At 57.0% G+C, this 26736-nt stretch overlaps 3 protein-coding genes across 8 annotated transcripts; 2 read left to right on the forward strand and 1 right to left on the reverse strand.

Moving 5' to 3' along the window:
- Positions 1-3237: 3237 nt before the first annotated feature.
- On the forward strand, positions 3238-6572 carry PHOSPHO1 (phosphoethanolamine/phosphocholine phosphatase 1). 2 transcript variants are annotated; one of them, XM_029926829.1, is made up of 3 exons: positions 3238-3514; positions 4354-4484; positions 5227-6572. In XM_029926829.1, the coding sequence occupies exons 1-3, from the start codon at positions 3257-3259 to the stop codon at positions 6110-6112; spliced, it is 1275 nt and encodes a 424-aa protein (XP_029782689.1). In that variant the 5' UTR covers positions 3238-3256; the 3' UTR covers positions 6113-6572. The 2 variants fall into 2 exon arrangements, with proteins under 2 accessions (XP_029782689.1, XP_029782690.1); XM_029926830.1 differs by lacking the exon at positions 4354-4484 and having other exon boundaries at positions 5351-6572.
- GNGT2 (G protein subunit gamma transducin 2) lies at positions 3440-20230 on the forward strand. 3 transcript variants are annotated; one of them, XM_029926835.1, is made up of 6 exons: positions 3440-3514; positions 17139-17302; positions 18248-18357; positions 18513-18573; positions 19082-19183; positions 19574-20230. In XM_029926835.1, exons 5-6 carry the CDS (start codon positions 19100-19102, stop codon positions 19697-19699), a joined length of 210 nt encoding a protein of 69 aa, XP_029782695.1. In that variant the 5' UTR covers positions 3440-3514; positions 17139-17302; positions 18248-18357; positions 18513-18573; positions 19082-19099; the 3' UTR covers positions 19700-20230. The 3 variants fall into 3 exon arrangements, with proteins under 3 accessions (XP_029782695.1, XP_029782694.1, XP_029782696.1); XM_029926834.1 differs by lacking the exon at positions 18513-18573; XM_029926836.1 differs by lacking the exons at positions 3440-3514; positions 17139-17302; positions 18513-18573 and adding an exon at positions 17329-17419.
- ABI3 (ABI family member 3) lies at positions 7184-16880 on the reverse strand. Of its 3 annotated transcripts, none has more exons than XM_029926833.1 (8): positions 16485-16880; positions 12064-12231; positions 10860-11036; positions 9446-9531; positions 9189-9284; positions 8832-8995; positions 8133-8264; positions 7184-7712 (listed from the first exon to the last, which is right to left on the reverse strand). In XM_029926833.1, the coding sequence occupies exons 1-8, from the start codon at positions 16599-16601 to the stop codon at positions 7666-7668; spliced, it is 987 nt and encodes a 328-aa protein (XP_029782693.1). In that variant the 5' UTR covers positions 16602-16880; the 3' UTR covers positions 7184-7665. The 3 variants fall into 3 exon arrangements, with proteins under 3 accessions (XP_029782693.1, XP_029782692.1, XP_029782691.1); XM_029926832.1 differs by having other exon boundaries at positions 7184-7768; positions 8832-8992; positions 16485-16876; XM_029926831.1 differs by having other exon boundaries at positions 7184-7768; positions 16485-16875.
- Positions 20231-26736: the final 6506 nt, after the last annotated feature.

Below are 26736 nucleotides of genomic sequence, written 5' to 3' on the forward strand. Positions count from 1 at the left end.
TGGGAGCCTCCAGGGCAGCCAAGAGGCGTGGCCCGCGGGCGGCCCGCCCCTTTGATGTGCACCGGCGCCGCTGTGATTGGACAATCGCTTGTGACGTTCGGGGACTGCGGTGGGCCCGGGTGCTGCGGCTGCCGCAGCGCCAGCCGCGGCTCGGGCTCCGGCTCCCGGGCATTTAAAGGGGACGCGGCGGCCGCCCGGGGGGAGGGATGGGGGCCAGGTGGGGGAAACGGCCCAGACGCACATCATCCACGGCCCCTCGGGACCGGAGGGACTCGTGAGCCGGAGCCCAGAAGTCCGGGGGTGGATAAGACACCGCGTCCCCTCCAATTCCCGTAAGCACCCCTTAGCCCATCCTGCACCCAAATACCTCAGCTAGCCCCTCTCCCCCACTCTTTACACTCCAAACTAAGCCGGGACAGACCTCTGCCGCCGCCGCTCCCTACGTGAGTCCAGCGCTCCCGGAGGTAGGGGAGGGCCGGGGTCCCAGAATGGGGTGGGGGCTGTGGGGAGTTTGAGGGCGCTCCTTCACGCGTGTCAGTGGGGGAGTCCCTGAAGCGAAGAAATGAGTCCTCCTTCTTTCTGCGACCCCAGGAACATCGTGCCCGGGTATCCCTCTGTCCCCGACTTGGGCAAAGCAAAGGAATCTGTGCCCCCCTCTTTAATCCCCGCCACCCACTAGCCCCTGGGCTCCCCGCGCTGCGCACCCCCCGCCCCGCATTGAAGAGAAGCACCCGCCAGCTGGGGGTGTGCCAGAGTGCCTGCTTTCCAGCCACCTCTAAAAATATCTCTCCCCCCACTCCACCGGCAGCTGCCACCTCCCTGTCCACTGAGGATCCCCTTCCAGTTTGTCCACCCAGCCAGGGCCAGCCCAGAGGAGGCTCCTGGTCCCAGCTTCCGAACCCGACACCAGGTCTCCAGGTCATCACGCCCCCGCTAGTCAGAACAGTAAGCTCCCAGCTCAGCTCAGAGGGTTCTCCAGGGCAATAAGGGACGGCTCTGGCCACAACTGTCCCAAGAAGCACCGGGGACTCCTAAGTTCTAATCCTGACTCTGATGCGGTGCGACCTCCAGGATGTTAGCTTGACCTGTCTGGGCCTCTGTTTTTCCTATTTGCTGGTGGTGGTCGTGAGAAGGAAGAGAGCATGGTCAAGTGGGGAATACTGTCTGGGAAGGGAGAAAACTTCAGTTTAGTTGTGAGATCCAATTCCTAGCGATTAATACAAGATTGATACAAGAAGATTTGGTCTTGAGGGGGAGGTGGCTTGTAACTATGGCCTCTCCGGGGTCCTCACTCCCCATCGCCATCCCAATCCTGCACATTGCCTGGGTGAAACTGTCCCTGGAGCCTGTCCCGTAAGAGGGGAATTTCAAACTTGGGGCCCATGCCAAAGGGGGGGCCTGTCTCCCTGCCCCATCCCCAGGAACCCCTCCCACCCCAGCCCCCCAAATGTCATCTAAAAGCACTTTTGTAAAAGACAGGAGGGAGCAAGGAGGAATCTGGTGATCTGATACACGGAATCAGGTGGGCGGGCACCGCTTTGAGATGGGACAGGAATGTGGACCCCCTGCCAACCCGAAAGAGACCCCCCCTCTCTCCTCTCTTCTGCTGTAGCCATCTGGAGAAGCTCCAAGACCCTGCCCTCCTTTCCTCGGAGGGACTCTTTTTGGTGACCGCTAAAGGATTTGATCACTTAGGACAAAGCTGCCAGAGGTGAGTGACCTTTCTGAACAGCATGAGCATGCTGGGTGCCTCTGATTCCTGTGGGAAGGTGGCCTGCTCAGTTTCTGGGGGAAGAAACCCGGGATGCCTGGCTTTCTCCTCTGGGGACTAAAGGAAACAAGGGCCATTCACCAAAGAATAAATATTTAACCGATTTCCCTAAATAGATGAACAAAATGGAACTGTATTGTTTGCTCTGATGACTACGTTTTGCACATGATTAAAAATCAGTGGGATATTCTGCCAAATTATTTTAAAGAAAAAAAAAGAAACAAGGGCGACACAAAGAGACCTGTTCCCAGGGGTGGTGGCGGCTTGAAGAGCCTGCGGGTCTGTATGTTTCCCGCTTCCGTCTCCCTGTGCCCCGCGCGTGTCTGTGTCTGCCTCTGCTCGATTTTAGCCACAGGAGTGGCATCCCTTGACCTCTGTCCTCAAATGCACTGGGCCTGGGGACAGACACGTGATTATCAGGCAGGATTCTGGAAGGTCAGAACTCCCTCCAGAAGGGCCTGGGGACAGCCTTCCCATCCTCCAAAACATGTCATTCCAGTGTCCCCACGCCTCTCTCCCCTTCTCACCCATCTTCTCCTTGATCCCTCCTCCTAACTTTTTTGCTCCTCCCCCCACACCTTCGGGGCCCCTTTCAGCTATGGCTGCCTTTCCCAAATTCCTAGATTAAAAGTTCTTAAGGCAAAGGCTGAGACCCACACGCATCCCTGGCAAAAGGCCTCAGTGCACATGTGGTTAGGGAGTGGGGACGGCTGGGGTGGCCCCAGGTGATACCGCCTGTCCCTCTGACCCGTGTCCTGTTCCTGGGACATCCCAGTCTCTGTCTTGGGGGCAACAGCTTCTCCCTGATGTTCTGGGATGGTCTGGGGAGAGTGTCACCTTGACAAAGTCAGGGGTTTCCAGTGTCATCCACTGTCACCACCAGAGGGCAGCAAGCAGCCAGACACTTGCTTCTTTGCCCAACGAGTCTTGGGTTCTCAATATTTGTTCAGATCTGTCCCAGCTTCTTCTAGTCTTTCATTCAACCCCAGGGGCAGTGGGGAGGGATGGGGTGTTGTAGGTGGCCTCCTCTGTGGCTGAGTTGGTGAGGCCCCCACGAAGCTAAACCCTGTCCCCAAAGCCACACAGCAAAGCCCCCCAGAAGCTTCCAAACTGACTCCTGGCTGCTTGGCAGGCTCTGAAAGCGCGGGAAGGTCAGGCTCAGATCAGCTGTGATGCCCAGGGGTCTCGGCGCCCCCAGCTGTGGCACAATAAGCCTGGTCATCTGCCCCCTCGCCTTGAAGGACAGACAGCATGCAAGGCAGTGGTCAGGTGTTCATGAACCAGGTTCCCCTGGAAAGAGCACAGCCCCAGGGCAAGTTAGCCTCAGACTCCCAAGTTCTGGTTCAAGATCTGTCTTTGCCACTTACAGTGAGTGACCTTTGAGTAAGTCTGTTAACCTCTCTGGGTCTCCAACAATGTCACCTTTAACCTCTCCAGTATCTCCGGGGATCGTTACAATGGTGCCTAGCAACGGCTTTGCCATCTATGAGAACTGTGCCTACTTTAGGGGTTTTTACTGAGCCCCTGGGAGAGGTTCCTCCTCAGCAGAGGAGACAGAAGCAGGGGAGCATTCGTGGTGGAAACAAAGCTAGCAGCGGGCACTCTCCAACACACCTCGTGTGGTTGTCAGGAGCTCTGGATGACGGCTGGAGGCCCAACACAGTCCCAACAGGTGGCGGCCAAGGTGTTGTACTGACGATGAGTGGGTGTTTTCCTGTCGCTGGCCTCCGATGCCTGTCTAGGGTAAGTGGATCCCTCCGGGGACTTCTTAGGATGAGGCCTCAGCCCCTTTCCCATCATGAGGTGGAAGGGGCCCTATCCAGCCCCTTTTAGGCCTCCCCTCATCTCTGCTGGGCCTCCACCAATCCCTGGAAACTTCCAACCCACGTGTGGGGTCCTGATGCTTTATGTCCTCAACTCCATGTCTCCTGGGCCTCTGAGACTCCCAGATGGATGTCCATGAGACCAGAGGGTGACTCTAGGGATGAATTCAAAGGGACAGCTCTATTAGAGAGGCAGAGAGCTAGGTTCACACCCCAGCTCTGAAATGAAGAGCATGGACTTCCGTCTCACAAGGTGTGCGAGGCCATAAACATCACAGGGATTAGCAGAGCGCGAATTGGGAAGAAACCAGAAGGAGGAGTGTGGCTCCATCTGGACTAACTGGGAGGCGGGAGGAAGGTGACATGGTGGATATTCTGAAGCTGGCCACCGTTTGCTCTCTGAGACTCGGTCATGGACAGCAGTGGAAAGGCAAAGTGACAGGGACAAGCCGCTGAGGGCTTCTGCACTCTCCGTCTGCTTGCCTTTCTTTGTGCCTCACATGTGCCCTGTTGTCCCCTATCCTCTCCCATGTCCTCTGGAGGTGGGGGACTCTAGCCGGAGGTCTCCACTTCTTGGAGTGCCACCCGCCCCCACCATCCCCACTCCGTCCCCCTCCCTGTCCCTCCTGCCTCCAAGCTCCCCTGGCATGACCTGCTCCTAGCTCTCCTTCCCCACCATGCGCCCGCCCCTGCTCCCTCCCCCTCTGCCTTTTCAGCCACCACTGCTGCTCTCTCTCCTCTCCCTTACCTGTCTCCCAGGTATGTCGAGGCCTGGTTCAGGAAGCTTCTACCTCCCCAGGCCCCACTGCTTCTCCTGCTGCACGCTTCCTTCGCTTCCTTCGGACTCTGGCTGAAACCCCACCCGCTGACGTGCTCCTCCCAGGGAATTGGCAAGTGATTAGTGACGCTGAGCTGAGCTGTCAGCACAGGGCCCTAAAACTCCATGGAGAAGCAGTGTCCCATCCTCAGAGCCCTGCTGGAGGCGGCAGTGCGCCCAGAGGAGCCATCGTGGGTCAACTCACCAGGCCGCTTATTCCAAGAGCTAAAATCCAGTTCTCTGGCCAGTGCAGAGGCCCCGGCACTGGCCCCGGCACTTAACGCTCCAGGCCTACCCTTAGCGCCTCTCTAGGCCCAAGGACCTGGCATTCACAGTCCATATCCCTTCGATGACACCAACGAGAGTTCCCTGGAAGCCTGGCTCCTTACTGTCCACAGTCCTATGGAGGGGGGCATGGCCCAAAAAGGGAATGATGAGGCTGCTTCAGTTGGGTGAATGCCCAGTTTCCCTTGCCTCTGTCAGGGAAGTAGGGTGTGGAGAGGACTCCACACCAATGAAGGGGTCACTGGAAGTCTCCAGCACGGCCTTGTCCAGAAACCTCCCCAAAGGGGGTGACCCCTCAGAAGCTGCTCTTCCCCTCTTTCAAGCTGACCCCGTTAAGTCCCAATGGCCCCAGAGGAAAGTAGCATAAACAGGTGCCAAGAAAGCCCTTCTGGGTTCCGGAGGAGGGTCGTCCGAGGGTAACCCCCAGGACCGTTCCCTGAGCTGCCGACTTGGGGTGGGCAGGGATGGGGAGGGGGCGGCAGCGTCGTTGGGTACTCCGCCCAGCTTAACCAGCCTTGGGTCCTCCCCAGGTCTTGGATGTGCCAGCGCCTCTGGCCGCGGCCCGCTAATGAGCCTCTCCCGGGCCGGCCCGCGCCGCGCCCCCTCTCGCTTGCTCCCTCCTCCTCCTCCTGCTCCTCTCCCCCCTGCTCCCAGGACGACGGCGGGATGGCGGCGCAGGATGCCCCGCGCTTCCTCCTGACCTTCGACTTCGACGAGACGATCGTGGACGAAAACAGCGACGACTCGATCGTGCGCGCCGCGCCGGGCCAGCGGCTGCCCGAGAGCCTGCGGGCCACTTACAGGGAGGGCTTCTACAACGAGTACATGCAGCGTGTCTTCCAGTACCTGGGCGAGCAGGGAGTGCGGCCGCGGGACCTGCGCGCCGTCTACGAGGCCATCCCCCTGTCGCCGGGCATGAGCGACCTGCTGCAGTTTGTGGCCAAGCACGGCTCCTGCTTCGAAGTTATTCTCATTTCCGATGCCAACACCTTCGGCGTGGAGAGCGCGCTGCGCGCCGCCGGCCACCACGGCCTGTTCCGCCGCATCCTCAGCAACCCGTCGGGGCCCGACGCGCGGGGGCTGCTGGCGCTGCGGCCCTTCCACACGCACAGCTGCGCCCGCTGCCCCGCCAACATGTGCAAGCACAAGGTGCTCAGCGACTACCTGCGCGAGCGGGCCCACGACGGCGTGCACTTCGAGCGCCTGTTCTACGTGGGCGACGGCGCCAACGACTTCTGCCCCATGGGGCTGCTGGCGGGCGGCGACGTGGCCTTCCCGCGCCGCGGCTATCCCATGCACCGCCTTATCCAAGAGGCGCAGAAGGCCGAGCCCAGCTCCTTCCACGCCAGCGTGGTGCCCTGGGAGACGGCCATCGACGTGCGCCTCCATCTGCAGCAGGTGCTGAAGACGTGCTGAGGACCGCGGCCTGCAGGGGGCGCCCGGGCGGAGAAAGGGGCGTGGTGGGAGATCGGGAAAGACAAACCTAGTTTTATGACTCCCTTTTCCCTATCGCTTCGGTACGTACGTACCTCCGGGAGTTCTGGCCTCGTCGGTCTGGGGGCTGGGGGAGAGAGTTCGGAGCCGTCCCTATCTATGCAGTTAACCCAGCTCGGCTGCCGCCTCCCAGTTCCACCGCAACATTAAATTCCAGAGTTTGGCCCCCACCGGGGTGGTGCGCACACCCGGAAGGCAGCAGTGTTTTCCCAAAAACCCTGTCCTCCGAACTGGGAGGAAGGGGTTCCCTGGCAGGGGAGAAAGGAACATCTCCCGCTGCTTTATCTGCTGCCTTGGACCTGGAAACCTTCCCTCCCCGCAGTCTCTCCTGTCAAGGGGACTTCGGTCCCGAAGTCCTCCAGGGCGCGCCGGCGTCCCAGCGGAGAGAGAGGAAGCTCTCTGCCGACGGCCTCAGGCCTAGATCTTGCTTCACCTCCTGCGTCCCCCCACCCTACGCCCTTTTTCCTTCTTGCCTCCCTTCCAGCGCCCACCCTGCCAACATCCCCAAAGGGAAAAAAAAAAAAAAAAGCCAGACAGACGGAACACGTCGCCTCCTGGTGGTGGAGCGAGGTAGCACACCTCCAGGCTCGGGTCCTTCCAGCCAGGAACCTGGAAGCGCGTGGCGGTGCCTCCTCTCACCCCAGCCTCGTCTATGCAGCAAAAGACCAGGGACTTGACCAAAATCGCCCCGCGGGCTGAGCCCTCTGCGCCCCCTTCCTCCCGTATGGAACAGAAAGCCATGATGTTTTAAAGCAGAGCCAGCGAAAGCCAAGCCCCTCCTCCCTCTTTGGTGTTCTACAGCTATAAACGAGGTGAAGGGGGAAGAGCTGACTGAGATCTCTCGCGCCGATGTCTGGAGGGGGAGGGAGGGGTGATCCCAGCTCTCCGAGAGCCCCACATCAGTGGGGGGATTGGTCCCCACTCTGGGAAGAGTGCCCGGCCTGAGGATCCCCAACTGAACAGAAACAGCGAGCAACAGGCCAAAGAAGGAGATTCAGTCGATGCAGAGGGGCATCAGGGATCTAGTGTAGAGGCCACTTCATGAGGATGGAAGAGACGGGGAGAGACTGCTGCCAGCAGCAGCAGCAGAGGGGGCTCAATAATTAGGAGGAGTCTTTAACCTCCTCCTCTCCGGCCCCCCAGCCCTGCAGGGCAGTCACCAGGGGGTCGTGAGAGTTTTATTCAAAACTGCGTGGAGTGGTGGGTCTTCCGTGGACAAGATCACCAAACTCCTTGGCTTCCGGCTCCTTCCTGTCTGCGGCAGGCCTTCGGATACATCCGTTCGCTCCCCAGGACCCCTTCCCACCGAAATGAGGGGAAGGGACGGGCGCAGTCCAGCCGTGACACTGGAGCTGGCTTTGTACTGGAGCTCTGGAGGCGCGCCTGGGGCGGGAGCTCAGAAAGCCCCAGGCTGTCAGCAGCTGGGCTCCACGTAGTTCCCGGGGAAGAATCCAGTCCCCTCCGAGCTGACGCCCTCACACCAGCCATCGGAGTAGCGGCGCGTGACGCAGATGACGGTGCCCTTAGAGAAGGAGAGTTCGTTGTCCTTCTGGCGGGTGTACGGGTACAAGGTCACTACTGCAGGGCGGGAGGAAAGGGTGCCATGAGATATGCCTCGTGTCTCATCATGGGGGGTGTAGGGGCCCCTGTACGGGATTCCAGGGACCATAAAGGGGAGCCGGCTGCAGGGAGGATGGGCGGGGTCTTCTCCAAAACTCTTGGGCCCCCTCCCCAGCGAGATCTATAATTCAGTGCCGGCCCAGCTGCTTCTCTGTCACGCTCGGCTCATCACTCCTGGGTGAACGTTTGGTCAACTCATCAGAAAATAAGGTGTGTGTGTGTGTGTGTGTGTGTGTGTGTAGCAGGCTCACGCCCTTGCAGATTCTAGAGTATTAGGGATGGGGTGGGGTGGGGGGAAGATCCCAGGTCCCGGATCAGGTACCTTTCTCCAGATATGCAGCAGGGACCCAGCTGGGCTCTTCCGGCCCGAAGTCTGGTGGGGGCAGATGGGGCGGCCCCGGCTCATCTACATCCAGGGGTGGGGGAGGGGGCAGGTCCAGGGGCAGCTCTGGTGCTGGGAGGGGAAAGCAGAAAGCCTGCAAATGTGCTCAGGGAACCGCCTCCACTCGCCCCAGGAAACTTGGCTGTTAAGAAGCAGGGCTCCGGCATCTACCCATTTTCTCTCATCTTTCTCCAGTCCCCCCCGCCCCCCATCACAGTCTTCCCACCAGGTCTCTGAAATGCAGGAGATTCTCCGTAAACACAAAACTATTGAGCCGTGGAGGGTAGTCAGGCTCTGCCCCTGAGCTGGGTGACCCTTGGGCAAGTCCCTGAATTTGATCTGGCAGCCTCGACTTCATCTGTTCAGTCAGAGTGTGAACACCCTCTTAGGGTTGTTAAGGTTAAGTGAGAAAATGGGTGAGAAGCTTGAACACAGAGCCTGGTAGAAAACAGGCGCAGAGTTCAGTTACTCCACTTTCTCTGGGGGCCCTTTCTCTCCCGTTACCCCGTTACTCCGCTGCCTTGGATGACGGGTTCGCTGAGGCCAGCCAATTACATACAGAGGGATAGGGATGGGGTGGGGTGTGAGGAGGCGAGAAGAGACCCCACAGTGGAGCCAGGAGGGGGCGGGGCTCCTTACCCAGCAGGGGCAGGGACACTCCCTCCAGCGGCGGGGGCGGCAGGAAGACGTCGGTGGCCGGTGGAGGGGGTGGAGGCGGTGGAGCCAAGGGGCCGGGGAGAGGTGGGGGTGGGGGTGCTGCCTGCCGCTTGGTCGTGGTGACACCAGCGACACCCTCGGCGCTGCTGAAGACCAGAGAAACCGAGGCTCGGCTACGTTGGGGAACAGCCTCCCCAACTGCACCCCCAGCTGGCCCCGCCCCTCCAGTCCTTAGCCCCAGGACTGTGCTAATGTGCTAGTGTCCTCTGGACCCTAGGAGTCACCATGACAACTGGCGGGAGGCCCCCCTCAACCCCCACTTGGACTTGTGGGGCTCACCCTGCAGAGGCCAGGGAAGAGGCAGACGAGGCGGCAGAGAGCTTGCCGTCGGGCACCGCCGGGAGCTGCACCGGCTCGGGGATCCGCGGTGGCCTCCTGGGGGTGGAGGGGAGGGTGTCGTCAGGAGAGGGGGGGGAAGGAAGGCTTCCGGCGAGCAGGGGTCAGGTGCGCAGAGGAGGGGGCAGCTGGCAGAGGAGGAAGTCTGGCTCCTCGGGTGAGGGGAGGAGGAGGAGACTTTCAGGATCTGGAGGCCTCACCCCAGGGTGGCGGAGGCGGGTGTGGCAGGCGCCTTGATGCTCTTCCGAGAGAGGGTCCCGGTCCGCGACAGCTGCGTGCTCAGATCCTGCGGGTGGGGGTGGGGAGAGCAGGGGACGCGGCTGACGTCTATGGGAACCCCTCCCCAGCACCCTCCCTGGTCCCAGAAAGGAAATGAGGGAGAGGCTGCCTCGAACTGGGAGGGAGAGCGCGGGCACGGCAAGTTCCCACTTCCACCTCCCAGCCCCCTCTCCTACCCCACCCCTCCCCCGCCCCCTCCCGCTGCTGCCTGGGCCCCAAGCCTCTAGTCTGCCGCAGGCGCGACGGAAACCTGGAGCAGACACGGTCTGAGGGCCACTTCCTCCGCACAGCCTAGCATCCGCACCTCGCTCTCAGAGCATCTCAGCGGCCAGCTAGGTGGTCTCTAGTTCTGATAGATCTTGCCCCGAAAGGCGCGGGGTAGGGGGGTGTGGGGAGCTCAGGAGGTGGGGTGGGGGCGGAGAGGGGGCTCCCGCCTTGGCAGTGTCCCGCCTGTCTTCTTGATGGGCCTGCAGAACTGGCTCGGGGAAGCTCAGGACAGAGGGGGCAGGGCATCTAAAATGTCCCAAGGGCAAGGGTGAACCCACATGTTACTGGGGGGGTGTCCCCAAGTATGCGGCCCTGGGAAACGTTGTCCTCTGCTGTCCTCCACTAGGCACAGGCAAAAGGGACCCGCGCTGAGACATAAAGAATGAATCACAGCTGGACAACGGGAAGAACTTACTGGTGGGGAGGCCTGGTGACTGGAGGAGGGAGCCTGGTCTCCCCTTTTGTGGGAGATAATATGTTAAGGGTGTGAAGAGGTCGTTTTGAGCCTGGGGAAGGTTTAATCTATCCTGGAATGTTGGCTTGTGGGGACTGACTGAACAGACTTATCCCCAGGAGATGAGTGGAGAAGAAAATGTCAGTGTCTTCCCCAGGTCCCCTCTGAGTGGCCGCATCCCCGCCCCTTGCCACCCATCAGCAGCTCTGGGGTGAGGGCTCTGTGCGGTGACCTCAAACCTCCAGACAGAGGAAGTTACTGTTCTCATGTGGCTGGGGAGCATTCTCATGCACCCCCTGGCCTCCTCCCTTCCCCCTCTTCCCCTTCACACCCAGCCAGCCCCACGGAAGGGGGTGTCCAGATGCCATCCTCAGCAGATCATCCGAGGACAGGGTAAAGGCCGGCCATGGAGGGAGGGGCCAGGAAGCAGGAGGGGGGGCTTGGAGGGTAGGGATCCATTTAGGGCGATGGCATTAGAGAGCGAGAGGGGGAAAAAGGCTGCAGGTTGGGACAAGAACACGGGTGTGAAAGTGAGCTGGGGGCCTGGAGAGAAAGGAGACATGAAGCAGGAGGGGAGGGGGTGTTGTGGGAAAGAAGAGGGGCCCTCTTTCTACCTTGATCCCATGGCCAATGTCATCCAGGCAGCCGAAGTTGAGAGGTCTCCGGTAGTAAGGCGTGAGGGGTGGGAGGCTGTCGGGGGCGATGACTTTCTGGCCCGGGGGCAGCCTCTGGACAGTCGCTAAGGTGCCAATCTCCCTTCGGGCCACCTTCTCCATATGCATATTCACCATCTGTCGTGACAGGGGTTGAGGTGACAGGGGGGTGGTCTTTGCCCAGTGCCCTTTCTCTTAAGGGAGGAAGAGGATAGAGACTTTGGCATGGGGGTAGGGACCGTGGGAGACCGAGAGGTCCAGAGAAAGAGTACATTTTCTCCCCAAGGCCACACAGCGTTTGGGAGAAGAGTGGCCAGGGGAGGATGGAGCCACTTTGGAGAAACTTCCTGCTGGAAGAGAATGAGGGTTATTATTAGCCTGAGCAGGATCCAAAGGAAAAGAGAAAACACAGTTTCCCTGTGGACGCTGGGAAGAGACGGGAGCCCTGGGTGGGCTCGGGAACAGAGGTGCATAATGTGGAGGCAGCGGAGAATCGTGGCTGCGTCAAGTGTCTCCTTGGGGGGGACAGATCAGTGAATTCACTTCCTCTTGGAATGTTCTGTGGGGAAACCCACAACATCGAGAGGGCGGGAACTCCGATCTGCTGGGGTGAGAGGAAAAGACACACCCGCAGTGAACATGTGGGGTGATGTACAAGCCCATGGGTCTGTGCATGTGGCTGATGGGGCAATTCCTCAGCCAAGGATCGAGGGAGGAAGGAGGAGGGTGTGTGTGCTAGATCAGGGGCGGCGGGGGGGGGGGGGGGGGGGGGGTGGGGGGGGGGGGGGGGGGGGGGGGGGGGGGGGGGGGGTCCGAATTTTGGTAGCAGTGTTTTCAGGGCTGAGAATGACTTGCCATGCAAACACTTTGGGTCTTGGACAACTTAGCAAATCACCACGTGTGTTTAGATGGAAACAAGGTCCATTTGCCTCTTTTCGGCGCCTTGCAGCCACCGTGGTTGGTAAAGCCTGCTTCAGAGAGAATTCAGAGAAAGAGAGAGTTCGGCCTTCAAGGAGTCTGATTGGGGAGCACGGCCCAGCCCTGAGGCTCCAGTGGTGGGGTCAGGCCTTCGAAGGAAGGCAAGAAAGAACTTTCGCCGGAGGAAACTCCGAGTGGGGCTGGAGAAGCGGGGGCCCGCGCGAGAGGCCCCCCCCACGCCCCTTACCTGGCCCAGCGTGTTCACACGAGCTTCCACTTGCCGCAGGGAGGCCGCCTGCAGGTCCAGCATCCGCAGAGTATGTCCGGCCAGGTTGCCTACCTGGTAGGCCACGCTGGCCAGAGCCTGGGTGGTAAAGGCCATGGTCTCCTCCAGCGCCCTCCGCTTGTCCGTGGCCTGAAATACACACAGCCCTTGTCTGAGGCCAGCCCCTTCCCGGGATCCTTGGCCGGGCAGGTAGGATGGGAGAGGGTGTAGGGAATGTCGGGCTGAACAGGGAGAAAGCAGTAAGCTTGACATTCGCTGCATTTTCCATAAGAATGATGTTGTGGGAAGAGGGGCTCAGGGGACATTAGGAAAGCCAATCTGTAGCCTTGAGGAATGGGTGCCAGGAGAGGGGACTATCCCTCCTGGAAGAGTCAGGTTGAGGAGTGACCCCACCACCTCCCAAGGACCTTTGGGGATAAAGGGGGAAATGTAGAAAGGAAAGAGGAAGGCAGTACTGGCTGGAAAAGATAGTCTCAAACTTAAAAACCAACCAACTGAGGTCAGGCCCCCATCCCAGACCTTTCTTTCTTTTTTTTTTTTTTTCTTTTGGAAGTAAGAGAGAGACAGAGTGTGAACAAGACAGAGGCATAGAGAGAGGGAGACACAGAGCTTGAAACAGGCTACAGGCTCTGTGCTGACAGCTCAGAGCCTGATGTGGGGCTTGAACTCACAAACTGTGAGAGATCATGACCTGCACCGAAGGCAGAAGCATAACCTACTAAGCCACCCAGGTGCCTCAATCCCAGACCTTCTAAGCAGAGCCCCTGGAAATGAGGTCGATGAGTCTGTGCCTTTAAACGCTCCCCAGGTGACTCTTGGGCTCCTTGGTTTTCTCCCGTCTCTGGAATGGGGTTTGGGAACCAATGACCTCGTCCATTTTATAGATCAGGAAACTGAGGCCCAGAGAAGAGTGACTTCATTCATTCATTCCCTCAGTGTATTGGGAACAATACACTGAGAATCCGGTAAATACCGACTTCCAACCATGGCCTATATAGGGCCTATATGGGGCTCTGCTTTTCTGTCCCCTCTCATCCCTTGCCACCCCCTCTCAATTACTCCCCTCCATGCTCATTGGTCATTAGGTTCCTATTCCTGATTAAGCTAAGACTGTTTCTACCTCAGGGCCTTTGCACTTCCTGTACCTACTTCTAGAATCCTTATTGTGAAGTCTCAGCTCCTCAGAGACATATTTTGTCACTACTCTAAGATTCCCCTAGCCTACTTCTGTGCTGACTCTCTACCTGTTGCCTTTTCCTCATAGCGCTTAGCACTGTCAGAAACGATTGACCTAGTTACCTTATTATCATTGCCCTCTCCCCTCCGCCCTCCCGCATACTAAAATGTAAGCACTGTGAAGGCAGAGAGCCTGTCTTAGTTTGTACCCTACCCTGGAATAGTACCCAACACCCAGACGAGATTTAACACATTTGCATTTGTGAGTTAATTAATGACTTGAATGTGATCCCAAACACTCGCTGGGCATCTCCTTAATGCATGCCAGGCCCTGTGCCAGGTTCTGGCCGGAGTCACACTGCCAGTCAGCAGTGGAAGAGTGGGCAGGGAATGGCCGAGGACAGAAGAGGGATTTTGGGGAGGGTTATTTATTTATTTATTTATTTATTTTTCAGTCCCAAAGCAGACCACGGGCGCTGGGGCAAAACTTCTCTGGTTATTTGCTTCCCTAGGCAGCTTCCTTATCTCAGGCCAGGTCACGCAGCTGCTGTGAGTTAGCCTGTACCCTTCTCTACGGGGGTAGGGGTGAGTCCAGGGCAAGTCTGGGCCAGGCCCGTGCACTGCCGGACAAGGTTGAACCATGAGGTCCCCTTGCTAAAGGCCCTGGGGTGCGCCTCAGGGCCTGAGGGAGGAGAGGAGGCATAGCACCCATTAGAACAGGGCACCTCCAATGTAGCCTGAGCCAGGCTGGGGTCAGAGGGCAGGTCCAGAACCTCGTGGACCCCCCTTCCCTGCCTTTCTGTTCCTAGCGGCTAGATACTCATTTGCGTGGAGTTTATATCTCCCCAGCAACTGTAACCACCAGCCAACCGGGAAGAGTACATTAGAAGGGATAGCAGGTCTTGTTCTCGTTCAAGACCCTTCTTTAACAGGTGAAGAAATAAAGGCCCAGAACAGGGGTGGGGGTGGGGACAAGACTCCCTCCTCCTTGGTCTCCACCCAGATTCCCCTGCTAGGACCCATGTGTGGAACTGTCAGCCCTGACAGGAAAGCGTCTGCTTGGGCCCAGCTCTGGGAGGCTGGAGCCTGAATCCCTGTTGCCTCTGGTTCGGGCTTGGCCCAGGGTTAGGTCTGGGGGTACAAGGGCGTGAGATCCACCTTCGTGGCCGTGGCCGACTGCGTCTTCATCATGCAAATGACCTTGTCTGTAAACTCAATGGACTCTGACAGAGAGCTCTGCAGTTGACCCCAGCCTGCCCTCCCCCATTCCCCATGGGTTTCCTGCCACCAGGTTGGGGCGGAGGGAGGGGGCAGGGTGGGAGGGAGGAGGACCGAGGGCATGGGAACCAGACCTTGTTCAAGCCCCCTTCTGAGAGGTTGCCCAAACCCTTCATGGCCATGTGCTCTGAGATGCTCAGAGAGGCCAAGAAAGGTAACTAAGGTCAATTAGTTAGTGTTCTGCATGAAGGAAGCAGGAGTCCGCGACTCTGACGGGGGTCAAGGCTCTCAATGCCCTGGGTATTTTTACAAGAGTCGCTTCACCTCGCTCAGTTGACTTTCATTATCTGCCTGTGCCTTTCATCCTTCCAATGAATGTTGATGATGATGATGGAGATGGTAATAGCTTGCATCCATCACCGTGCCCAACTCCACTAAGGGCCAGGTGCTGGGCTGCCTCCTTTAACATGTCACCTTGTCCCCGTGTGACCATCCTGAAGAAGGGTGTGAGAATCAGAGGGTACACCTGTTGGGAGTTGTAGGTGGCAGAGCTGGAAATCAGACTCAGGTCTCTGGGACCCCCAAATCTCATGTGCACGCGGTCAATACAAATAAGACCCCATCTAAAGGGCCTGGAGGGGCCCAGAGGTTACTGAAGGAACGGCCAGAAGCGGGTCTCGTCCAGAGGAGAATGCCATTCGGCACCCCGAGCTCCCGGCTCCTTTCCAAGCGGGTCATTCAACATCTACACAAGCAGCGATTATTCCTCAGGGCAGCAGATTCAACTAAAGGTTTGGGGGCGGGCTCTGGAGTCAGAGTTCTGGGTTCGAATCCAGATCCTGTCACCGGCTTAGAAACCTTGCCAAAGTGAGTTCAGCTTTCGGAGCCTCGGCCTCCTGGCTGTTGAGGGAGAGTGCCTCTCCTCTCTCAGGCCCTGGGATGAGGACTGAATGAGGCCATGCGGGCGACATGCCGACCCAAAGGAAGTGTGCAGAGTGCTTTAACTGCTTTTTAATCATGGACTCTCTGTAATCTGACATTTTCCCATAAACACTTGTTACTTTCATTATTTGTTTCCAACACTCTGACTGTGCCAGGAGGTCCCCGGGCCGTCCAGGGCAAATGGACTGGCTTTGAGTCCGGGGGCATATCAGGGAAGGGGAAAGGGGGAGGGGTGAGAGCCCGGCTTCCGAGGTCAGGAGGCTGATGCTCAGCTCTGCCACCTCCAAGCTGGGTGACCCTGGACAAGTCACCTTGCCTCCCTGCTTCTTCATCTATGAAAGAGGACTCATAATACTTGTCTCATAAGGTGCTTATGGGGATTCATGAAAAAACAGAGGTGTTCGGTCATTGCCAAGGTCCCCTCGCCCCTCTTCCCTTGCTCCGGCAATCTATGTTGACAGTCTTGGAACAACTAAACAACTTAGGGAACTGTTCGAAAACGCCACAGTTGTCACCTTTTGTGGGTAGACCGCTCCCAGCCGTCATGCAGTGCGTCCGTCCCCCTGCCTCTGCATCAGACCCCGTCTCTCTAACCCGGCCTGGTTGGAGGTCGGCTCTACTCTCCCTCCAATGTCAGGGAAAGGGCTCTCTCCCTGGCCCTTCTCAAGTTCATGGGAAGATCTGAGCTCTCACCTTAGACACAGCCTGCAAACGCAATGATGATGGCAGCATTTGCATGTGGACAAGCCTTTGGGCCTCTGGATGTGAGCGGGACCCAGGAAGAAGATGAGAGCAAGGTCCGGCCTGCTAACAGGGTGCCTGTCCTGGGCGTCTCTGAGGCTCCGGGAAAGAGACAGGGCACGGTGGGGCTGGATAGGATAGCGCCGGGGCTGAATTTCAGTGGGGGACTGGAATGAAGCCACAGCCTGAGGTGGAGGGTCTCCCAGCTGGGGCCCAGGATGAATGAGCACCTGTCAGAATGGCTCCCGTGGTCCTGCCTTGGCGGTGGGCTCGGGGCCCGCGGGGCCTGTGCCCGCTCTGCCTACCTGCACGTAGTTGTCCACACAGTAGTCGGCGACGCGCAGCAGGGCGCTGTGGTTGCCCCGCAGGGCCTCCCGGCCCGTGGGGATCTCAAGTTCCTGCAGCTGCTGCAGCTCGGCCATGGCCCCCAGCCTCTGGCCGGCTCCCCTGGGAGCCGCTCGTTTTGCGCCTCACCCTGCCCTTGATTGGTCGCTCTGCCTCTCCCCCCCCAACCCCCACCACTTTTGGTTTCCTCTGCGTGAGAGCCCCAAACCTGCTTGCAAAGGGCAGGCTCATTCCGGGACAAGAGGAAGTGAGTCCTTGCTCCCAGGGCCTGCGACTCTCTGCCTCCTGCCCAGAGGAAGGGGGAAGCCAGGGGCCCCTCTGGGGAGCCCAGCCCCCCAATCCCTCCCAGCAGAGGAAGCCAAGGTCGGGGCGCTGTGATTGCTCCCTGGGCCTGGAGAGGAAACTGTTAGGCAGCGTGGGAGGGGGGAGGGGGTGGGAGATGGAGGAGGAAGGGGGCTGGCCTGCTCTGGGGGTGGGGGTGGATTTTCCACTCATGGAAAGAGAGGAAAGGGCAGAGGGTGGGCGCTTCCTTGGGAAGCTCTGGGATGAGTCACCAAGGGCCTGGGGAGTGGAGGGTGGATGAGGTACGGAGACCAGTCATGCTGGGTCTGCAGGGCAGGCGGCGAAGGAACAATGGAACACAACCATGTGACAGTGAGAGGAATCGGCTCAGACAGGCCAGGAAGACACGGTCAGAGGCCCCCTGAGAAGCGTTACCAAACCTGCGAAGAGTTATGAGTGAAGACGACCTGGGGCACATGCGCCATGGCTGATGGAGGTAAGACATGTAGTGGGCGGGACTCCACTTAGCTGCCCGGAAGGAACTGGCTTTGAGAAGCATTGGGTTTAAGTTCTAGGGTAGCCGGTGGACAGAGCACCGATCTGGCCTCAAGAGGTATGTGCTCCCCATCCTGCCTGAGCGGGGCAGTTGGCCCGGAGGCCTGCAGGGTCCTGTTGTGATCTTGAATTCTTAGCACCCACAGCTGGGAGTGGAACTTGGGGTCTGGAACGGGAGAGTCAGGATGGACTCCAGCCTCCTCCCAGCCCCTTCCAGCCCCTCCTGTCAACCCAGAGGGAGGAGGAAAGGAGGCTCCCTTACCGATCCTATTGATATCTTTGGCATCTGCTTCTCTAGAGGGTCCCCTTGGCATGGGACAGGTGTCGGCCTGAGCAGGAGCTCAGTGTCTATTAAACAGCATGGCCCTTAGGTGGTTCTGGGAGGAGACCAAGAGAAATAGCAGATGCGGGCCTTGTGCTCAGCGATTGGAGAAGGAGACCCACACTCAGGGCTCAGAGGGAGACGTGGAGGCCGAGAAGCGTGGACACAGGCATCAAAGGTGGCCATGGCCCCACAGCTCCTAAGTGAGGCGTCTGTTGTTTTGAATAATCGAAGAGCTGGGGAAACCTTGTAAGGTGTAATCGTGGGAGCTCCAGGAGGAGACACAATGGCTTCTTGGGTGAGGGAAGTGAGGAGCAGGCCTAGGACTTGCTTCACTGGGAGGAACAGGCTCAGAGTGGGCTCAGAGGTAGGGGAGGGGAGGGGAGTGTGTCGCCAGAGGGTGAGAAGTGGCTGTAAACCAGGAGGGTCACTAAGGGAGCAGGGTGGATGCTCGGGGCATGGTGTCTGCTCCTGGGGCAGGGAGGGCTTGGAGGCTCAGGCTAGAGGATGGGCTTAGAACCTTGAGCCCATGATCAGCTTAGCATCAGAGATTTTGGCTTCCAGACCATCTGCTTTATCTGAAGACTTTCAGCTGATGAGGAGGAGGGAAGCTCAAAGACCACCTTGTCTGAGTCGAGGACAAGTGACTTGAAGTGCACGTTCTTTCTCAGCAGGTGAGAGGGGCCGAGGCTGCGTTGGGCCGGGATTTGGTCTTAGAATTATTCAAGTGAGGCACCTGGCAGGCCTTCCTGATAACCCTGCCGCGATGATATGATAACAGTAACTATCATCATCATAATAAATGTGTTTATTATTCATTACCTGCCAGATGGAGTGTCAAAAATATTTGATACGCATTATTTTCCCAGGACTTGCAAAAATCATCCAAGGTAGGTACTGTTGCTATACCCATTTTGCAGATGGGGAAACTAAGACTCAAGGAGGGTGAGTGACTTGCCTGAGCCTCACAGCTTGGAAGCGGCGGAACTGGGCTCAGAGCTGGAGTCTGGAAGGTTCCAGAACTTTCTCTTAACCACTAGGGCACTCTCCCCTGACAGGGGCTGCTGTCTCCTGAAACTTCTACTTCTGCCGTTATGTGGAACAATATCTTGGCTTCCCCAATCTTTCTCAATGAAAGAAATTTCTCTTCTCTCCCTTCTCTATGCTCTGATTCCTGTTTTCCTCTGTGGACAGGTTTGTTCTTCCAGGGTGTAGACTGTGCCTCCGCCATCAGACTGGGCACATCATCTCCTCCTGAGCCTGGACTCGTGATGGGGAGGGGGTGGGAGTGAATCTAGGGTGTGAGTACACAGGGTCTGGGGTGAGGGGCAAGTGGGTGGGGGGAAATAGGGCGCACAGGCATTGCGATCCCAGCTGCAAAATCCTTTCTGGAACCAGGTGTCCCCGGGGGGCAGGATGGCCCAGGAGCTCAGCGAGAAGGAGCTGTTGAAGATGGAGGTGGAGCAGCTGAAGAAGGAAGTGAACAACCCAAGAGTTCCGGTGAGCCCCGTGTGCCCATCGTTGCCCCTCTTGTCTTCTTCACCGCAGCCTGGTCCTTACGGAACCGGGACCCCAAGAAGTGATAGAGAGTAGGGTGGCGGCGGATGGGGCAGGAGAGGTAGGATGCAGAGGGGGGCTGGGCTGGCCCCGTGGAGGCGGCCGGGAGCGAGCCCCGCGGCCTGGAGGCCGGCGTGGACGCCCTGGCTCTGGGCTGCACCCTGTCCAGCGCCCCTCAGAGGTAAGAACTCACCCCTACCCCCTGCCTGTCCCTCTGGTCTTTCTCCTCTCCAGCCTCTGTCCCCACCCTGCCCAGGACCTGTTTTCTTGGACCGAGCAAATCATGGATCCCGACGGACAAACACGGACTAGAACCACACTGTTTCCTCACAGATTTCCAAGGCGGGAAAGGATATCAAGGATTTTGTGGAGGCTGAAGCAGGAAATGACCCTCTTCTCAAAGGTGTCCCTGAGGACAAGAACCCCTTCAAGGAGAAAAGCGGTTGTGTGATAAGCTGATGGCCCTGGAGCCCGTCACCCTGAATGTCTGTCCCTCCTCAGCCCCACTCTTCAGCAGGAGCCGAGTGTCCCCGGGACACCCACGGGACCAGGCAGTTTCCACCCTCTCTGGGCCACAGCACGCGTAAGGACACCTGGCCGCGCAGTGGGGGTCCGTTCCCCAACCCCTTCGACTCTCCCCTCCTCCACCTGCTGGGTCACTGCTGGCCCCGCTGGAGACCCTCCGAGGAGGGCTTTCCTGGGTCAGCAGCTCGTCGTACCTTGTACGGTGGGGTCTGAAGAGGCTGCGCCACCCGGGGACCCGAGACGGGAATCCTTAGAGACATTTATTCCTCCACAGAGACGTCCTGTCTTCCCCTCCACGCTCTTCCCCAAACCGGCATTCCTATTCAGACTGGTTTGGGTTGAGGGCCGGAGGAGCGGGTCTTTCCTCCCCGTCGCATGTCCCATCCTGTGGTCCTCCTCTTAGTCACTTTAGATCACCCCAGAGGGTCTGAGGACAAAAAGAGTTTGTAAAGTCATGATGTCATATTCTTTTTTTTAATGTTTATTTATTTATTTTTGAGAGAGAGAACAAGCAAGGGAGGGGCAGAGAGAGAGAGACACATACACACATACGCACACAGAATCCAAAGCAGGCTCCCAGCTCTGACCTGTCGGCACAGAGCCTGAAACGGGCCTCAAACTCACGAACTGTGAGAGCATGACCGGAGCCGAAGTCGAGCACTTAACCGACAGAGCCACAGGCGCCCCCTTATCCGATACTCGAGTGTCTCTTACATGCTGGGCACTGGGGAGAGAAGAATGACGACATTAACATGGCTCCTGTTTTCATGGAGTGTAGCAGAGAAGACGTGCAATTAAGTCAGGAAGTGCTACTAAGCGGAAGGGACCGTCAAGGGCAGCGTAGGAAGCGCACTGCAGACACGCACTCAGGGCTGTGGGCAGGGTCAGTGTGAACTGTGGCGGGCCGGTGGGCAGCGGGGTGGAACTGGGCAGACAGAGGCCCGAGAGGGAGAAGGGCTCAAGCCTTGAAGGACCTCTGTGAGCTCCCTTAAGAACTTTGTTCCTCACCCTGGCTGCAGCAGAAAGCCTGTGGAGGCATTAAGCAGCCGAGGGACAGGATTTGATTAGCAGAAGGGAGGCCGGACCCTACTAAGGAGGATGCTGATTCCTGGGCCTTGTCAGCAAGGAGATTACAGTCTTAGTGAGCCACAGACGGACTCACATGATGCAGTGTGCTCAGGGGGGGCGGGCGAGGGGATGGATGCGGGGACCCAAAGGAGGACCGCTTAATCCAGCTGACTGAGTGAGGTCCATCCTGGGGCAGGGAGGGGGTGGGGAAACAGGTAAAGGCTTCCAGAAGGAGGTGATATCCAGAGCCGAGTCCTAAACAGTTAAGTTGTAAGTGGGCAGATGCCTGGCAAATCCGATTGAAGGGCAGTATAAACAGAGGCCTGGGTATGAGAAGGGAAATAATAGGAACGAAGGTTTGAATACAAACATCATCCAGGCTGGAGAGGGAATGTCAAGAGAGAGGCCTAGAGCTTCAGGGTTCACGGCTAGAGACGTGGGCTTGGCAGTGAGCGGAGGGGTTTTGGTGTTACCCGCCTTCCTCTGCTGGGAGGGACCTGGCAAGTGTTGGCGATTAGGAGGAACCTGGCATTTGGCCAGGATTGAAAGTGGGAAAGAATGGAGACGGAGTGGCCGTCTTAGGTCTGGAGCGGCAGATGGGGGTGAGGAGCTCTCTGGGAAATGAAGTTTTCAGATCCTGACATCTCGCTGAGTGATGGGAGGGGGACCTGTCAAGGATGACAAGTTTCTGGTTTGGGAAAGGACTAGACACGACTGAATGCCCGCGTGCGGGAAAACAAACCCTATGTAACACAGGGGTCCCACTAACGATGCAAGCTCTCTTAGCACCGACGGCACGCCCCGGGCCCGCTGGAGAGGTCATGGCCACCAGTCAGAATCCAGGACCTCCTGGGAAGGGTCCCCTGCTGTCCCAATGCCATCCTGACCCCGCCTCACCATTCTTCAGCCTCGAATAAATTCAGCCACTCTCAATATGCTTGGCTTCAGAGAAGGAAGAGAGGGACCAGAAAGAGCAAAGCTGTAAATACAACAATTCTTATTAATTTTTTAAAAGTGTTTATTTTGAGAGAGAGAAAGCTCGAGCATGAGTGGGGTAGGGGCAGGGGGTGGGGAGAGCCTGATGTGGGGCTTGAACCCACGAACCTTGAACCCGCAAAAGCCGTGAGATCATGGCCTGGACCGAAATGAAGAGTCAGATACTTAACCGGCCAAGCCACCCAGGCACCCCAAAAACTCTTATTTTTTTTAATGGGGAAGGGTGAACACTCTGTAAGGGCTCTAGCGGTAAGAAAGCAAAAGCAGGTGGGGGCTACAGCGATATGGCGACAGGCCCCGTGGCCGTGGCTTCCTTCCTTCACCTGCCTGGTCCTTGTTCTGCTACCTCCAGGCGGAATCTCACTGATGGGAGTCTTTGGTCGAGGGGTGACTCTAACAGTTATTCCCGAGGTGTTTGAACCCTGGACGGGGCTCCACGTCAAGCGAATAGCAGTCTCTTTCGCTCACCTTCTCTCAGGGCATGGTGCCCAGGTGCCCGGGGTGTTCTCTTGGCCCCTCCCATACCCTTCCTGTCCACCCCGAGGGACAGGATCATAGGATCCCTAAGCCATCCGCTTCCACCTGTTTTTCTGGAGTCAGAAGGAGTCAAGGGCAATGTCAGCTGCCACCTCAAAGGAATTATATTCCTTCCTCGCAGGCCCAAACCCTCACAAGTTCGGAGCAGCGCTCAAGCATCATCTAAGCCACCCCTCCCCACCTCTGTCCCATAGGCCCCGGGGTTCCATACCCATGAAGGAAAAGCATCATGCATTGTTACTGGTTCACTTCACAGCATGAGCAGCAGCGTTGTGATAGCACCTCCTCTTTGCAAAGTGCCCCCCAGCTGACACCATGCTGGGGCTTCACCAGACCCCTCCTTCACTCTCTAAAGCCAGCAGCGTCCAGATGACGGACACATGGTGAAATCAGCAAATCCTGAGAGCCCTTGCCCCTTGCCTTAGATTTACAGAAGGCTTGCAAAGATTGAACAGAGGGCGCCCGTGTCCTCCTCACCCAGCGTCCCCTGGTGTTAGCATCTTACGAACACTGAGAAATTAACATCAGGACAATAGCAGGCGCTGAACTCCAGACTTAACTGGATTTTCCTAACTTCTCCACTAGCGTCATTGTTCTGTTCTAGCACCCACATTCCACTTGGTGTCTTACTTAATTTTTCAGGGGAGGGCTTCTAGGTGGGAGATCGTATCGTCTGGGATCACCTGGCCTTCTAGAAGACATTCCATGAGCCCATAAATGGTAGCATCGGCAGAGACATGACAGGCAGGGAATACAGATCCAATCCCTGAATACGTGCCTATTCCGGCGGCTCTCTGTCTCCTCCACTGACCTGCCACCAGAGAACTGGCTGACTTCCTTGAGGTCTGGTCTGGTTTGAGGGGCTCAGGGTTGTCACCGTTGCTGGCTCATCGGCAGAGCTGTACCAGCCTTGACGAGAAAAAGACTTGCTGTTCCATTCACGCATGACCTCTGTTCCTGCCGCTCTGGCTGCTTTGTTTCATGAGCCCCGGTTGGCCCAGGGGTCACCCTGGCTATGGGGTTATAAAGAGCCTCTTCTGCAGGGGCAGACTTCCTGGTAAATCTATTCATGACACTTGAATGTTTTCAGTCTCTGAACTCACCCTAAGCGGACCAACCACACCGCCCTCCCCAGATGTACTTGTCTTCAGTCCTTCCGTTGGACTCCTAGGACCTTGATTATCTGGCCATAACCTTAATTGCTTCCCAGGAATCATCAGAGAGGAAGGAATGCCTTTCCCTGCTGACTTTTGGGCCACCCCAAGAAGGGCAGTTCCCAGAGAAAGGCAAATCACTGGGATCCAGCCACTCAGACCTACCTGCTCAGGACCTGAACTGGAGAATCAGACGAAGACCGGAGAGGAGGTGATGCACTGGAATGATAATTAGGAGGCAGCATTTTCAGGGCTTAGAGATGCTGAAATATCAGCACGATGGCAAGGAAACTTTACGGATGACTTCGAGTTTCTTTCTGGGATGTCTGGGAACTCTGAGTGAGCGAATGGTGGTGTCAGCAATGGGAAAGCCCTTCTCACCAATAATTCTAGGTGATTCCCCTTGGCTTCTCCTCCCTCCTCTTGTACCCTGTTGAGAACCACTGTGAGGTGGTTTTTTGATGAAAAAAGGAAGCGAGCAGGCGCAGGATGGCTGTGTGGGGCAGGATGGCAAGAGGCCAACGATGGAGCTTGGGGAACATGGGGGACTCAGGCTGAAGGGGCGGAGGAAGGGCCATGAACTGAGCCAAGAAGGGAAGGTCGATGTGTGAGGAGGCCAAGCACAGAGGGGACCACTGAAATTCTGATAACCCTGAGCGGTAAAATGACACCAAGTCAGGAAAAGGGAGAAAGAGAGGGACTCGGACTCCTGATTTCCTGCTCAACAAACGGAATTTTTCAGGCTGAAAAATTCTTAAATTCTTTGTCTTCTTCTTTCCATACTCCACGTTCACCAGAGACTCTAAAGGTGGATCCCCATGCCTTAGAAGGGGGGGGGTGGGTGGGCGCTGGGTGGCTCAGTCAGTTAAGCATCTGACTTTGGCTCGGGTTATGATCTTGTGGTTTGTAGGTTCGAGCCCCACATGGGGCTCTGTGCTGACAGCTCAGAGCCTGGAGCCTGCTTCTGATTCTGTGTTTCCTTCTCTCTTTGCCTCTCTTCCACTTGTGCTCTCTCTCTCTCTCTCTCAAAAATAAAATAGACATTAAAAAAATTAGAGTGGGGAGGGGAAGTGGGGAACAGCAGATTGGTCAATTCGGGACCCAGTGCCTGGGGCTGCGCTGGCCACAGCTAGAAATCCTTCCTAGGGGACCCAGCAGTTCAGCCTGTCCCCCCATCCCTGTTTTCTGGATTCACCTTTGCAACCCGGAGGAGTGGGTGGTCATGGGCTCTGGTCTGCTTGGCATCTTTGTGCCTTAGGCAGAGGCTGATTACCAAACTATGACCTTGAGGCATCTAGGAAAGTTAGTCAGAGCCCACTGGCCCTCCTCTACCCCATTCCTTTCCCTGAGCTTAAGGCCTGGGTACAAGACACGCTTTGTGGGTATGTTTTGACCTGTGCTGTCACCTAGGTCTCCAGCTTAGATGAGCCCTGTGCTTGGTTTCACACTCTGCTTGAAATTCATAACCATTTTTGAGAAGGGGTCCCACATTTTAATTTGGCCCTGGGCCCGCCTATTCCATGTCTGGTCCTGTGTAGGGAGACAGAGGCCTCAGCTTGGTAGAGGAGGCAGGATGTTTACCCAGGAGCAGCGTTGAAGGGAGGGTTCAAAAGGATACCTAACTAAGGTGCCTGGATGGCTCAGTTGGTTAAGCCTCCGACTTCAGCTCAGTTCAGATCTCACATTCGTGGGTTTGAGCCCTGCGTCAGGCTCTGTGCTGACAGTTCAGAGCCTGGAGCCTGTTTCCAGTTCTGTGTCTCCTTCTCTCTCTGCCCCTCCCCTTCTCATGCTTTGTCTCTCTCTGTATCAAAAATAAATAAAATATTTTAAAAAAAAAGAACACCTATCCATCCTGCTCCTGGTCCTCCTCTACCATCTCGGGGGTGAGAAGCTGGGGTCGGGGAGGCGACTCTGAAGTAGTTTCTCAACATCCCCTTGGCCCTTCGGGCTTTCCTGTTCCCTGGTTGGATTTCACTGACCTTCTTGTCCACATTTACCCCCCAAACTATTACTTTTCATTTCACATCCTCATCCTCAGTTTATTAGATTTCAAGCACCCTGAGGGCAGATGTCAAGCATGGGAGGTGCACAACGATGGGTGTTAAATGACCGACCCGTGTGTCTCGTCATTCATAGACCTCCTGTCAGGCCCTGAGGGAAATGTTGTTGACCTGTCAACCCACGTGCTACCTAAGGGCCAAAGACGACAATAAACCAACAGCCCTGGGAATCTAGCACAAGGGAGAGGCCAGGCTAGGCACACACCTGGCTTCCCTGGTGGTCCTGGTCACTCTGGTCAAGGACAACCTGTTACAGTCACGAGCTTCTGATAAATGCTGCCTCTGGGGGTCCTTCCTGGGAATAAAATCCTTGCAAGGGGCTCGGCAGACCATTGGAGGAGAGAGAGGTTCTTCCCTTGAGCTAGTAGAGATCGAAAGAGAAGGAAATGTGGAGGCTGTCAGAAAATCTGGAGCTAGGAGGGGAAGGACAGAGGGGGCTGGGACGGGGTTGGGGAGCTAGTGTTTTACTAACTGTAGGTTAAGAGCCACTAGAGAGTGTTGAAATCAATTTAGTAGGTTGGGACCAACTCTTAGAAATCTTCCCACACCTCCAGGTGACAATGACAAAGACCTTTGAACGCCTCCAGGAGACTCTCAGGCATTGAGAAGCTCAGAATTTCTCAAGCCTGTTCCATGAGCCTCTCGCATTGTTGGAAAGTTTTTCCTATTGTCCCTCTAACTTCCACCCACAGGTTCTCCTTCTCTGCCTCTATTGCTACCCGCCAAGTTCTGTTTTCCTCCCCATGGAAGCTTGTGTCTTTTCTCAAGAATCTGAGCTTCCCGGGCCCTATTCTTTTTTTTTTTTTTTTTTTGCATTAGCGGGGGAGGGGCAGAGAGAGGGAGACAGAATCTGAAGCAGGCGCCAAGCTCTGAAGTGTCAGCACAGAGCCCCAAGTCGGGCTCCAACTCATGAACCGTGAGATCATGACCTGAGCGGAATTTGGACACCCAACCGACTGAGCCACCCAGGCGCCCTCGGGGGTCCTCACTCTTCTGATTGTCTTCCTAGCAGTTACTATTATAGAGCCTATCTTGGCTCAGAGACAGAGAAAACGACTTCTTACTATTTTACTAGTTCTTGCCACACTGCTATGCAAAAAGCACCATTGTCCCTTTTTCTTTACAAATGAGGCTCCGGAATATTTTTCCCCAGATT

Source organism: Suricata suricatta, chromosome 17, assembly GCF_006229205.1.
Source record: "Suricata suricatta isolate VVHF042 chromosome 17, meerkat_22Aug2017_6uvM2_HiC, whole genome shotgun sequence".
In the NCBI taxonomy this organism is placed as follows: domain Eukaryota; kingdom Metazoa; phylum Chordata; class Mammalia; order Carnivora; family Herpestidae; genus Suricata; species Suricata suricatta.

Excerpts from the sequence above, each read along its gene's own strand:
- PHOSPHO1 (XM_029926829.1), top strand. The coding sequence starts at position 3,257 with ATGAGAACTGTGCCTACTTTAGGGGTTTTTACTGAGCCCCTGGGAGAG. Across the intron at positions 3,515-4,353 it reads GCCTCCGATGCCTGTCTAGG|GTATGTCGAGGCCTGGTTCA; the intron begins GTAAGTGGATCC and ends CCTGTCTCCCAG. Across the intron at positions 4,485-5,226 it reads GTGCTCCTCCCAGGGAATTG|GTCTTGGATGTGCCAGCGCC; the intron begins GCAAGTGATTAG and ends GGTCCTCCCCAG.
- ABI3 (XM_029926831.1), bottom strand. The coding sequence starts at position 16,601 with ATGGCCGAGCTGCAGCAGCTGCAGGAACTTGAGATCCCCACGGGCCGG. Across the intron at positions 8,265-8,831 it reads AGTGTCCCTGCCCCTGCTGG|CACCAGAGCTGCCCCTGGAC; the intron begins GTAAGGAGCCCC and ends TTCCCCTCCCAG. Across the intron at positions 7,769-8,132 it reads TGCTGCATATCTGGAGAAAG|TAGTGACCTTGTACCCGTAC; the intron begins GTACCTGATCCG and ends CCCGCCCTGCAG.
- GNGT2 (XM_029926835.1), top strand. The coding sequence starts at position 19,100 with ATGGCCCAGGAGCTCAGCGAGAAGGAGCTGTTGAAGATGGAGGTGGAG. Across the intron at positions 19,184-19,573 it reads TGAACAACCCAAGAGTTCCG|ATTTCCAAGGCGGGAAAGGA; the intron begins GTGAGCCCCGTG and ends GTTTCCTCACAG.